This window comes from Teleopsis dalmanni, chromosome 2, assembly GCF_002237135.1.
Source record: "Teleopsis dalmanni isolate 2A chromosome 2, ASM223713v2, whole genome shotgun sequence".
Taxonomy (NCBI): Eukaryota; Metazoa; Arthropoda; class Insecta; order Diptera; family Diopsidae; genus Teleopsis; species Teleopsis dalmanni.
Window position 1 is genome coordinate 147,647,905 of NC_051847.1, and position 14,389 is coordinate 147,662,293.

Below are 14,389 nucleotides of genomic sequence, written 5' to 3' on the forward strand. Positions count from 1 at the left end.
GCGATGTTTACAACTGGATGTGATAGATATTGCTTTTGAAACCCTTTCTTTAGGATCACATTTTGACTGCTCTCCTAATATTTTATTTTAAGCTTGAAACTTAAGCTTGTTAAGAGATAATTGGACGAAACACTTATTACAGTGTATGACTGACACTACTTAGGGTTTAGACACTAACTCTCGTTTCATTAAGCAAGGAAGATAAATAAAATTGTATTTGTATGAATTTAATTTTTTTTTTAAATTGAAATGATAACTCCTATCTCCAAAAATTTTGTCCAATATTAAAATATTACATATTATTTTTTTATTTTTTATTACTTTTTATTATCTTTATTATTTGTCAAATAACTCCCGGGTTATTAGGGATTTATACCCTATATATCGTATCTAGAGAAGTTAATTAGCAAAATAAATTATGTTATTTTAAACTAAATATTTGATTAATAAGTATGAGTTAATAATAATAGTTAAATTGTTTAAAAGATAAAAAATAGTCGCACCCCTTATATAATAAATAAACATTTTTAAGAGAATATAGACGTACCCATTTAGAATAAAACAAAAAAAATTAATAGGTTTTTTTCTATAATAATTTTTTGTTTAGTTTATTGATATTATGCAACTAGTATTTTAATTTGTAGACTATAGTGACAACTCTTGCAAGTTAATATATAAATTCTTCTTTTTATCGTCCAATCAAAAATTTTTCTTTTTGTGATTATGACGAGATAGTGCATGTAGTTATGTGCAATATCTAACTTACGAACATTTCAACTTAAACCACATAGTCTAGTATACATTTTCGATTATAAACTTTTTCATTCTAATGCATAGTCTAGTGTAAAGTAGTGCTTGCTAAACTATATTTTATATATGCACACTCTTCTCTGTCCGATTAGCATTTTAGCAAAAATCTGTTTTACAGGCTAAGTGTGACAACTATATTATGTGGTGAGGCTTTACGTATCTTATGATGGTTTGAACCACTTTTATTATTATTATATATAGTTGCTGTAGCAAAGAGCTATATTAGCAGAGCAGCTTTGTGATGACATTAATAATCATCTAAATTAGATTAAATCCATATAATTGTTTTTTTTTTCTGTTATTAGCATATGATATAGTAATATAGCATTGATCCAGTAAAAAGATGAGACAAAATCGTTTACATATGCAAGTCTGATTTATAAAACGATGGGATCAAGCATTAACTACCAAGTAAGAAAAGAACAGTTTATTAATATCAAATTTCGAAATACTTTGTTCATTTTGAAATGTTGCGTAAGACATATACTTTACCGGAAACGAACCAAATGAACTCTATAAATATATTTAGGCAACGATCATACAAATACAACACAACAAAAAAAAAAAACTCTGCGATAGTCCATATATTTTTTATTCCACAGAAATGCCATTTTTCGCAATTCAGCCATTTTTTTTTTGTAACTTTGAAAAATTTATTTTATAGAAATTATTTTTAATAAAATTTATAGAAATTTTTTAGTTCACAGTAAGCCAACAGCTAATCTATATTATATATTATATATTAATTTGTTTATGTGTCACTATACATATTTTTATTATGTTTTATATGCAAATTCTATTATAATTTTTCGATTTTTAAAATTGTTTTTTAAATGTTTTGCAGTTTTCGTCGCTACGCAAAAAACGCGCATAGAATTATTCACATACCTACAAGTCTGGTGTTAACATAAACTTACGCTGGAGGCACGTACTGTTGCATTTCGTAATAATTTCGCTGGTGGACTCGATTACAGTCACCATCAGCACATACCACTGATGGCCGAAATACCAGCGCCAACGACAGATTACTTGCATCGTTCTATAGACCAATTACGTTCGATGAATGAACGTGGTGTGCTCTCATCGCTGAGTCATTTGACCACAGCTGATTTGCGTACAGCGCAACTTGTACACGATTATAAGCCATTCAATATAAATGAGTTTCGACAAAATGTTGAACGACTCGATTACTCCATTAAAAATGGTTTAGTAGGTGTAAATTTACAACAGCAACATCATCAACAACAGCAACATCTTGTTGAGCAATTAAATCAACAGCAGCAACAGCAACAACAACAACAACAGCAGCAGCAGCAACAAGCTCATGAACAACAGCAACAACAACAACAGCAGCAGCAACAAGCACATGAACAACAGCAACAACAGCAGCAACAGCAGCATTTACAGCAACATCAATTAAAGCAATCCTATAGTCCGCCAAATTCACCGCCTACGCCTACTATGACAGAGCAGCCGGAACAAAAGGTAAGTACTTGTACAAGCAATCAGAAAAAAATAGTAGAAATGCTTCTTCATACTTTTTAAGGCTTAACAAACATAGTACATATTTTAAATATTTTTGAATATTATTTGAATTGAATTTTATATATCATTTCTTTAGCGCTTTAAAGACTATTTCCTAACAACAGTTATTCTTCTCTTCTGCACTTTTTATTTTAGTATGATCCGAATTCTGTTAAACAAGCACGAAATCAAAATTCCACCTCACCGGAAGGTCGGGAAGCTAAACCCTATAAATGTACGCAATGTTCGAAAACATTTGCGAATTCTTCTTACCTCTCCCAGCACACACGCATACATTTAGGCATAAAACCATATCGCTGTGAGATCTGCCAACGGAAATTCACACAATTGTCACACCTGCAACAGCACATACGTACGCATACCGGCGACAAACCATACAAATGTCGTCATACAGGTTGTCCTAAAGCTTTTTCCCAACTCTCAAATCTGCAATCACATTCACGTTGTCACCAAACCGACAAACCCTTCAAATGTAATTCTTGTTACAAATGCTTTAGCGACGAAATGACATTACTGGAACACATACCGAAGCACAAAGATTCGAAACATCTCAAGACGCACATTTGTAATTTGTGTGGCAAATCATATACACAGGAAACATATCTGCAAAAACATCTACAGAAACATGCCGAAAAAGCGGAGAAGCAACAACAACGCCATTCAAATAATAGCGTGCAACACCATGTGCCAGCTGGGGGTATTGGTCTCAATTTACAGCGACAAGTGGTAATGAATGCGGCAGCAGCTGCCAATGATGCGAATGCAGCATATTGGGCGAAAGTAGGAGCGGAAGGTGGAGCAGTCAATGCAGCTACCTTAGCAGAAGCTATACAGCAGCAACAACAAGCACAACAACAACAGGCACAAAATTATAATTTCGCCTCGCTACAGCAACAACAACAGCAGGAGCTGCTACAACATCATCAGCGTTTAGTAAATGGTGCAAGTGGTGGCGACAGTGGTAGTGGGAGCACGCCCAATCACTCACAGAGCCCAGATGAGGGTGAAGATTTAGTAATGCGTCAAACACCGCAACATCATTTGCAACAACAGCAACAACAATCGCCAAATAATCTTGTTGTTGTAAATAATTCTCCTGGTAACCCAAATTATGACATCAAAACCACCTCAGCCTTCACACCCATTAACACGGGATCACCACATTTGAACGCTTTGGCAGCACAACAACGTCCTCCAGCAGCGGCACCGTACCTTTATCAACAAAATGCAGCAGCATCTCCTTTTCCAACGCAACTGATATCATTGCATCAAATACGTAACTATGTACATCAACCGGGGGCGGCAGCAGCAGCTGGATTATTGGCTGGCGATCACTTGCTCGGCTTGAGCGTGGCGGCTGGCGGTGCTGGTAAAGATAAAGGACAATAGTATCGAAAAAAGCAGAGAACGAAGAAGCATAGCAACACATGATAATAGATGTAGAATTTGATTTTCATACATACGTAAGTTCAAATTTAAGAGGTGGTAAAATAATATTTTATTTAAACGCATTTGTAAGGTTCAAAATTTTAGGGATTTAGGCTTAAAGTTAGTGTAAAGAAGAAATATACATATATTTACATATACAAGTATATACGAAAATTTTAGGGCATCTCAGGTTAAATATAGTATAGTTGGTAAGATTTATAGTTAATATATATTTAAGATATATAAATAAATTTTTAATAATTAATTGAGAATAGTATCATATAACAATATGAAATAGAAGTAATAACAATATTTCGCCTAAGAGTAATAAGATAAAATTTGTATCTGGATACTTAATACTGATGCTGTACAGAGTACTGCATTTAGTTTTTGAATAGGTTTTAAATTAAGCGATGCTAATAACTTATAACGACATATAAAAACAAATAATAAGATATAATGAAAAAAAATTTAATTTACTATTTTTGACAAAAATTTCACTTAAAGCTTTTTCGAAATGTTAACGTACATATACTTTTGTCGAACGCTTAGACCTATTACTAAAGAAAATACAAAGAAAAAGGTATTGTGAAAGAAAATAATATTTAATATAAGTTAAAAGGAAATCAAAGTACTTTCAATCTACAGCATTACTTTTTGTCCATGCAAACCATTACATAAAAAAAATTATACCAATTTATAAATAAAACACAGTTTCTTGAGATAATAGAATCAATAAAAATAATATATATTTTTTTGTTGTAGTTTACTAGTTAGGGCCATGTTAAGCAGGTAGTCATATGACAAATGGTAACGGCAATTTTGCACTCTATTTGGTCATGGCCAAAAGGCATTTTAAGCAGAGACTCTATTTTGATATGTTTTTTTGTATATGATTTGAAAAAATATTAGTTTTTATGTCGATACCCATACAAAAAATACACATATTTACTTCTAATAGATGCAAATTCTGAAATTTTTTTTACTAACGGCCATGTTATGTACAGTGTCACAGGCACATTATGAGCAAAATTGTTGTTGTTTTCAATGCAAATTATAAAATTTCAAATTTCGGCATTAAAACTGAGGCTAACAACCTATTTTATTATAAGAAAATATATTAATGAATTAATATTTTTACAGCCTCTGAGTTTTCGCTGATTATTTTTAGTAGTATCTACATTTCCTTTGTAATTAAGGCACAATGAGAAAGTATAAAAATAATAGTAAAAATACAAAATTGATAATACTGATGTGACACTCTACATTTTCATGATAGCCCAAAAGAGCCAATTTTGTCGTGCCGGTGACACTCTATATAACATGGCCCTAAGCCACATTGTTTTGATCAACATGACTTCGCACACAAAGACTCTCTCGCTCTCTCTCTCTCTCACACATTTTCAATTGTTTAATTTATATTGAAAAAAACAACAATTGCAATTTTGACGTGCCCATGACTCTCTGTTTAAAATGACTCTAAAGATGCGTACATGTATCTTATAACTCTAACACTATATCTTTCCTAATTATCTTTATTTTATTAAGTAATCGATAAAACTAACATTATTTTAAATTGAATGATTTTTCATACATCGATTTTTTTCAAATACTTAAATTCAGTCCTTCGGATCACAAGTATTATTATTCATATAATATTTTTATTATTATTTCAATACATTTAGAAATATAATTTTCTGAATAATGAACAAATTATAAGAATATTATGTTTTTAAAACATTGTCATAATAATTTACTTATTTTAGATTCTTTTACTTGATTTTATTGCTTGAAACTGATATTGTCTATCTTTAATAAAATGAGAAAAGAAAATAATTACAGGCTATATATAGAAGGGTTCAGCACTAAAAAAAAATTATCACACTCAGACTTCAATTAGTCGATTTACTTCCAGACTTAATTTCCATTCGATGAATATAATCACACCTTCACTTCGTTTTTATAGGTCATGTTGTTGGATTTAATGGTTCAAACATTTCGTAAAAGCTTTACTTTATGTACACTTAACAATTTACACTTATTTAATTTTTAATTATTATTAATTACACAATTCAATCTTTAATTAAAATTTTATTGTTTAATTGGTATGTTATTAAAATAGATGTAGTTACTGCAAATTTAAAAAATGTTCAAGGGGAATAATTATAATGATGAACTAATGATGAACACAAGCGAAATTTGCAAAAGAGCTATAATGAAGAGATTAAAATAGCAATAATTTCTAGGAAATATATTATTACGATATTTCAAAGAAAAATTCGTACAAAAATAAAAAATAAAACCTGTTAAAAAGCAACAAAATTTTAAACTCCATAAAAAGGTTAGGTTAATAGCAATCATTGTCGCTAATACACAAAAATAAAAATTAAGAAATATCATAATGATGGGAATTTATATATATACTTATATTTATAATAAAAAAGGAAATTATTATTATTTTAAAGGTATGTAATATAAGTTATAGTTAAGTATATATTAAGAAGAAAAAAACTAAAAAAAATAAGAGATATACATATGTAATAATCAGAAAAAAAATCTTCTATTATTTTATTTTTACAATGTTTTAATTTATAATTATGACAACAAAATCAAGTTTTTATAAAAAGATTTTATCCTAATAATGTACATAAGACCTGCTTTAGTTAAGTACTCCATCGAATTATCTTCCATTTATATTTATATAATATTAAGTTAAAAAGATTGTTTTTAAATAATTAACTACAAAATTATTATGCTGTATTTACTTTATTATTTAAACATCTTTATTTTTAGTATATATATATTTTTTTTGTTTTATTTTTATGTATGTAAACTTTGTTTTTAAATCGCACTAAGAGAAACGAACTTAAAAATTTAACACACTTTTAAGATAGGAAGATCGTTCAACTTAATCTATAACTGGTAACATCTCCAATATAGTTGTATTAGCAATACGCAATAGCCAAATAGACTACAGCTTTAAATTTTCAAAACATTTTCTAAATTGCTTTTACTATAATATCTATTTTTCGATATATGATTTACTCGAATAGAGGATTAATTGTTAATTTTGTATAACAATAACTCAATAGAAATTTAAACTTATATACAGAATAGGGGTTTCGAATGAATAGTGTTTACTGAACCCTCTTCTATATCAACAACACCAAAATTATTTTTGCCGATGAAGGAAATTTACATAGAACTTTATAATGTTCAGTTTCGGATATTAAAATATCGTAAAATTTTGAATATTTTATAAATATATTGATACGATAGTAGGCTAAACCAAATTACTGGAACAAATCATATAAAAATCAGAAAACCTCAGTTAATAAAAGTAGTCTTATATTAATATTAGAAATAACAAAATAATAAAAACTGAAGAGGAAAAGAAGAAAATTTAGAATGCATAAAACTATATTTGAATTTAGGTCAGTTTTAACTGTGATACCACAAAATATATTTCATTTGTTATATCGTAGTTATTATCCGGAGTTATTATCCAAAATTATCAATTTTGGGTTTTTGCTCCGGAAAAAAATATAATTTTTTTTAATTCGGTCCCGATTTCTGTGGTACAAATAAGTTTTTTCGTCATAATTAAAATCATTTTATTATTTCGAAAAAGTCAATTGTAGAGGTAATGAATTTATTCATTACTCATCATACTTAGATATATATGTACAACTATATCAAGTAAACTAGTACAAAGCTTTTTTATAGAAACCACCGAATTTAAATTAAAATATATTTTAGTATATATATAATTCTTTATCGGTTATATTCATTACACAGTTCGTATAAATCCAAGTTTTGAAATTGAAAAGATAAAAAAAAAACAAAGTTCAGCAACTATATTTTTGGTTTTTTCATTTAACAGAATTTTGAATAAGAAACCTCATTTGCAGGTCAGCAGCAACTTTGATGCTAATGTTTTTTTTTGCACTATGTTGAGTTTGGTATTTTCGACAGGATCACTGTTGTGTTTCTTCACCTCACGTGGTGAAATATAATTTAATTGACCATGTGTATGTTTTTCTATTTGCATTCTATGTAGAATATATAAATATTTCGCACTATTCTAGATCATGTTATAAGCATGTCACATTATTATCCTGGATTCAAAACAAATTTAAAATATATGGTTTGTAAAAACTATTGATGTTTGTGAAACTGCGTGTATTGATGAACTATTGTGTCCGAACTTATATATTGTTAATATTGCGAAAATCACTTAACAAATATTTACATTAAATAATTAAGAATTAAATAATTCCGCCTAATCAAATAATCATAAACAATATTTCATTACCTTCTATAAACTTAATGTATATTGCTAATTACTTTTTCATAGCCCGATGAGAATACGTATATAACATAACAGTAAGCAGCACAATAGCTCTTGTTACTGTTCGAAACTACCAAATTATGTTAGTGTTACTGTGAGGACCGTGTTATCCTTTGGATACTATATAATATTATTAGATAGTGTTATCCTTTGGATACTATCTATATTACAAAATATCCAGGTTTTTCTATAGTTTCTGATTTTAGTGCAATATAAATTACAGACTTTACGTATATATACATACTAGATTGCTGAAGGCATCTTCAAGTGTACAATACAAATTGATTTTCTGCTGTTTTGTAGCGTTTCAAAATTGAAATTAATAAAGTAAAGAAAATAGTTTTATTTAAAAATTAAAAATTCTAATTTAAATAAATTTTAAAACCTTTCAACTAAGCACAGTATTTTTTAATATATAAGTTCTCTTAAAACAATTTTTTTTATCTAATAGAAATGTATAATATATATAAAATATATAACATTAAGTTATGTTATGTAAACTTTAGTTTATAATGGTAAAAAGCAACAGATATTTTAGTCGCTTTATTGATAAAAATTTTTCTTTGTAGTAATATGAATTAAGAAAAACTGGTGTATACTATATTATAATATTATTTAGTTTATACAGTATAAAATAGAATGATTTAATCATTGTCGCTACATTTACTCATTTGTAGATGGTAGTGTAAGTACTTGAAGATTTTTTCTACATTTAAGTTTTAATTGCTTTATTTTGAGTTTAACAATATCCTATACTAAATTATTTAAAGAACTACGGCTACTTATCTGTATATTGAATTTCTAAACATAACTTCAACATGAACATGAATAAAAGTTTTTTAATAGATTTTTGTAATTTTTAATTGAAAGCATATAATCTTTTGATTAACTTCATTTATGTGAATGTAATGTATATGCGCACATTTTGACACATATATAATTTATAACAGACATTTTGAATATTTTACATTTAACAAATTAATATATTTATTGCTTTTATTTCTGTAAAAAGCCTTTCCTCTATTTTGCTTTTATCTATATTTTTATTATTATAATTAATTTAATTTAAGCGAAACTTATACACACATTTAAATATGTAAAATATGACAAAATCAAGCGATTGTGACAAAGATTTATATATGAAACAAAATAAAAACAAATAATAAAATACAAAAAACAAACATTAAAATTTAAATAAAATTTTTTAAAAAAAATTAAAATGATTGCTCTTTTATTTTCTTTGTATTTGTAGTACTTGGACGTTTTATCAGTCGCATCCTGTTTCTCTAACAAGTGTTGTTTTCATTCCGAGATGTTTTTTTACTGATATGCCTTATATATTACAGTACAGTTCAAAGCAAACAAACTCGTTTGCAGGTAGTTCCAATCTGTGCAGCTACCCTAACGTAAGGATCTCTGCGCACATATCAAGTTCAATAACATCTACGCCCCTATTACTGCTCTTATTTATAATAAGGATCGCGCAGCAGGAAGATAACTGCTTGAAGCTGCTTTTTTTTCTTATTTTATTCTCCTTTATTTCTACATCCATAGGATGAATGCATTTTATACTTATTTTATCTTTATTGTTGCGTACTTGTGCAACTCCAGAGATTTAAACTACTTAAATTTCTTAACTTCAATTTTTTTCTACCTAAAATCATATGTCATACAATCAAAAAGCAGTGGCGTTTTTCAAATATAAATATTATATATTTTTGTATATGTGTGTACTCTATATATTCCATAATAGATAATTTGATGTAAGAATTAAAGAAAAAGGAGTGCCAACTACATTTGTGAAGCATATTTAGTGCTGGTTGGAAATAAGTAAGAAAGGTTAATAGGAATGACAAACAAGAAACAGATTGCAATCAGTAATATATTTTTAATTTTTATTTCAAATTTGAAATATTCAAACTGTTTTATGACGCAATAGCTTCATAGAATCTTCTTAGTTTATATATATCTCTAAAAAAGTTTAATTCTTCTATAACAATCTTTTAGACTTCCTTGACTTACTTAGTTATAGTTTTTATACTGGAACATCCCATTTACTATGCTCAACTATTTAAAGTCGTGGTAACTCAAATATAAATAAATATACAAAATTGATAGATAAAAGACAAAGATATATATATTCATATATATACTATAACAAAGCTATAATTGATTTAATAGAGATTAAAAAGTTACAAAATTATAAACAATTTTCAAAACTAACATAACAAGAGCAACTCACATGTATCCAGGATCTGTCTGTATTGCTGAAAATCTGTAAGACCCGCTATGTTATGCTATGTTCATGAAATCGTTTTGTATGATAACAAAATGAATATTCAGAGAGATAGCTGATATCTGATAAAATGTTAGAGGGAGGTGTAAATACTAGCTTCGACAAACAAATATTACTCACAGTGAACTTTAACCGTTCAATTATATCTAGTATAAAAACGGAGCCAAGTAACTAAAACCAACCAGTCACCATGACATATGTATGTAAAATGTCCTTCGATCATTTCTAAAAGTAGATTCAAATCAGCAATCAAGTGGATAGGATTTGTTTTACTTATTTGGGATGCGTATGGTACTTTATTAATCGATCACCTTGAGTAACGAGGAGCAATCAAAACAAAATATAGAACGTTATTGAAGTATTTAAGAAAGAAATTGCAAAAATAAATTATATATAACCATTAATGAAAAAAAAGAAAATTAAGAAGTCGATTACAAAAATTGTAAATTTGTTCGAATTTGACTTGGAATTGCTTCCCCTCCATTGTTTTCTTTAACTAACACCCAATAATTACTACCTGTTTGCAGATCTTAAACAAATACTCCAAGGCAGAACATTTTACTTGAATGAAGATGTAATTATCCAAATAGAAACCAAGTTTGAAGTCAAAAATAAATTAATCGACAGAAAAAAAGCCATAAAAAGATCCAATTTCATTAAGATGGATGCATGGATCACTCTTAAAGGAAACTATATCACTTAAAGCCTCAAATTTTGCATAAAAGTTGCTTTTTTATTAATTTTCCAACGAATTTATTAAGTGATTGATTATATGGCTCTCTACTATGTAATTTAGAAACTATATCATATTAATAAATTTAGGTTAGACAACACGAGTAGCCACTTCATTTCATAAATAAAAGACTATTAAAAAGCAGACATATGTCACTTTCGACGCATAAAACTTATCATAAAAGACTCATAAACAAAACAAGTGTGATTCCCCTAATTATGCACATACTATATGAAGCTTCGACATGATTTGCATAATATCATATTGTGAATTTAAACTCGTAAAAGGTTGAAAAAGCAATTTCATTTGAATATTCGTTAGCACACATTACCAATATCTGTCCTCTTCACTATATTACAAAATCACTCTAAAAGCAATTTTTATTAAAATTATCAATCTCTTCTCAAGCGAAAAATCACAAGGTGTGTGTTGTGAGTACTTGAAAGAAAAGTAAGTAACGAACTGAAATATTGGACACAATAAGGATTAAATTTTATCGCAACATGATCAAAAGATTCCACAACTTAAATTTTGGGAAAAAAATACGATTAATCCGTTTAATCTACTCAGAAATTGTAAGGCGATTGCATTTCCCGAGGATTACATGCTCACAAAAGTTCATTTAAAATTCATGCTAGAATGAATCTTACCCTGATGCAAAAGAAATAGTAAAGAATAAAAATCGAAAGGTGAGAAAGATGATTGGATGAAATCATTTAGTTGGTTCGATGAAATCTTGCAATTTTGTTTTTATTGCTGCGGGAATTCTTAATAATAACTCAATAATAAGTTAAGCATGTATTTGATCTAAATTTCGTATATTTTTTAGCATAAATTATAAAATCCACAAATGCCATCATGACAACCATAACGTTCTGTGTTCCATATAACATATGTGAGTATACAGCATAACCGGTAGTAAACGACGAGGAAATCCCTATAATATAATATCGTTTTAAGATTTCTATTTGAAATGCAAGTCTTACGATAGGACAAAATTAATTTATAATTAGGAAAAAAATTCTGTTGAATAAATTATAAAAATAATTTATCTATTTCTAATGAATTCTTAATAACAAAATATACGGAATATTTTCAGTTGATATCATAATTACTGAGCCTTTACATACTGATCAAATACTTTAAAAATTTTCTATAGTTAAAAAAAATAAAATATATGTTTATTTCTTTCTTTAATTCCCTCCATTTCGTTTTCCAATGGAATTTTGAAATAAATTTCTAAACTAAATTATCTTGAAAATTGAAATAATCGAACATCAACCATAACCTCCAGAGAAATAAATAAACAACATTATCTAACAAAATTAATAATAATTTCATTTACATTTTTAATTATTTTTTTTTTAATTTTTAGCTAATATTTTAATAAAACAAATTGTTAGCTATGAAACAATTATATATAAATATGTTAAGTTCAAATTTAGTAACATTTAATTAACATTAAGCTTTTGATTTTATATCGTCATAAGTTAATTAGTGCTGTTTCTGCATATTTTTATGCTTGCATCTAGCATTAAAACAACGCAGTGACTTTCGTAACATAAAACAGATACCCACAAGAGGTTATCCTGTCAGTAATATCATTATTAATAAGAAGTTTCTGTTTTGATAAGTAAGGTAGGAACTTAAGAAAAATAAAAGGTTTACAAAAAATCACTGCAATAAAAACACACATCAACAAAGTGTAAAATAGTAGAAACAATATTTATTTTCAAGACTATTTCTTTATGAAAAAAATTAAAAGCATTTTCTAATATTAAATCTCTGTCTCTCTCTCTCTCTCTCTTAGACGTTTATATATCTTATTATACAAAATGTACATATAAGTACATATAACCGACCCGATCAAGACAATCAAACAAGAGATTTAATTAATATATATCTTACTAGCAACATCTTACTTGTGGAGTGATTAATAAGGTTTCTAATAAGTGTATTAAAACTTGCAAGAAATTCAGATTTGAACTCTTTCTTAAATCAGATACATATCCACATTGATCGCCTATTATTCTATATTTTAATTTTTATTGTCGAATATATTTGTAATTGCTAGAATTGCTGTAGAGACTTAAATATACATTATTAGAATTGATAAACATACACGCTAAAAGATAATAAAGCTCACCTCATCGACTGTTAAAGCACAAAATTTTTGAAAAAATAGGTGAAACGAGACATATTCCTGTTCTTAATAAACTTGTATAGTCATAATTTTGGTAATACGATTATTACTAAGAAAAACAAACAAATATAGATAATGAATATATCTTCTTTACATCTAAGTATATTCATCACAATCTCATGTACTCAAAATAATAATATTTTTTATTAAGAAGTGGCAACGATCTAATAAATATACTCGTACTACGAGTTAGTTTTAGTTATGTTAGTTTTATTCTATACACTCAACACTAAACATTATATATTTCCGCCGGGGCCAATAGATGTACGAAAGATTTCAAGGCAAATAGTCCACAACAAGTTTCTACTTGCTTTCAGATTGAAAGTAGAAGTAGATTGAAAGTAGATCCTGTTAACAATAAGACGGGATCGTTAATACAATATTTAGAGTGAATAATAAGGCTTGTCAATTTAAGCGCTTTTCTACCAAAACGAATCTGAGGACTATATTTAAATATATGTATATTTATTATAAATGGCAACATGTCTGTTTAATAAAACGATATAATTTTGTTTTAATTGCTGAAACTATCTAAAGGCACCTGTTTATACAATATTAATACTTAATACTATATCATTCAGTCGTATTCATTCTGTAGAAAACAAAGATATTGTGCGCAAAATATTTTCTATAATGAAAACTTAGTACATAAATATCATTTTTTATACTCATGTCTTTTTATATTATACTTTATATATATATAATACTGATTAGTTTCCTATTTCTATTCCTAGATTATTTATACTGTATATATACTATAATAGTATTTATACTATAAATGAATTATTTAGTCCATAAAACATCCATTTCGTTTAATCAAAGTTACTAAAATTTAGGTTGTTATCAGAATATGAATCAGAAATATCAGATTTGATATTTAGTTAGAAAACATCATCCAAAAAACAAATAATGCAATGCAACTACTTTGATTTGAAAAAAGAACGGTTAGAAGAATATGTGGACCCATATACTTGAAAAACAGTACATAAGCAAAATTAAATAAGGCACAAAATTTCAAAAATT

General features: G+C 27.6%; 1 protein-coding gene across 2 annotated transcripts in view; it reads left to right on the forward strand.

The window, feature by feature from the left end:
- LOC119683158 (zinc finger protein squeeze) overlaps window positions 1–3,988 on the forward strand; it is a 40,952-nt gene extending 36,964 nt beyond the window's left edge. For both annotated transcript variants that reach the window (XM_038096772.1, XM_038096771.1), the window contains exons 3-4: window positions 1,655–2,295; window positions 2,491–3,988. In XM_038096772.1, coding sequence (XP_037952700.1) covers window positions 1,807–2,295; window positions 2,491–3,744 — 1,743 coding nt within the window. In that variant the 5' untranslated portion in view covers window positions 1,655–1,806 and the 3' untranslated portion in view covers window positions 3,745–3,988. The remainder of the gene's footprint in view (window positions 1–1,654; window positions 2,296–2,490) is intronic.
- Window positions 3,989–14,389: the final 10,401 nt, after the last annotated feature.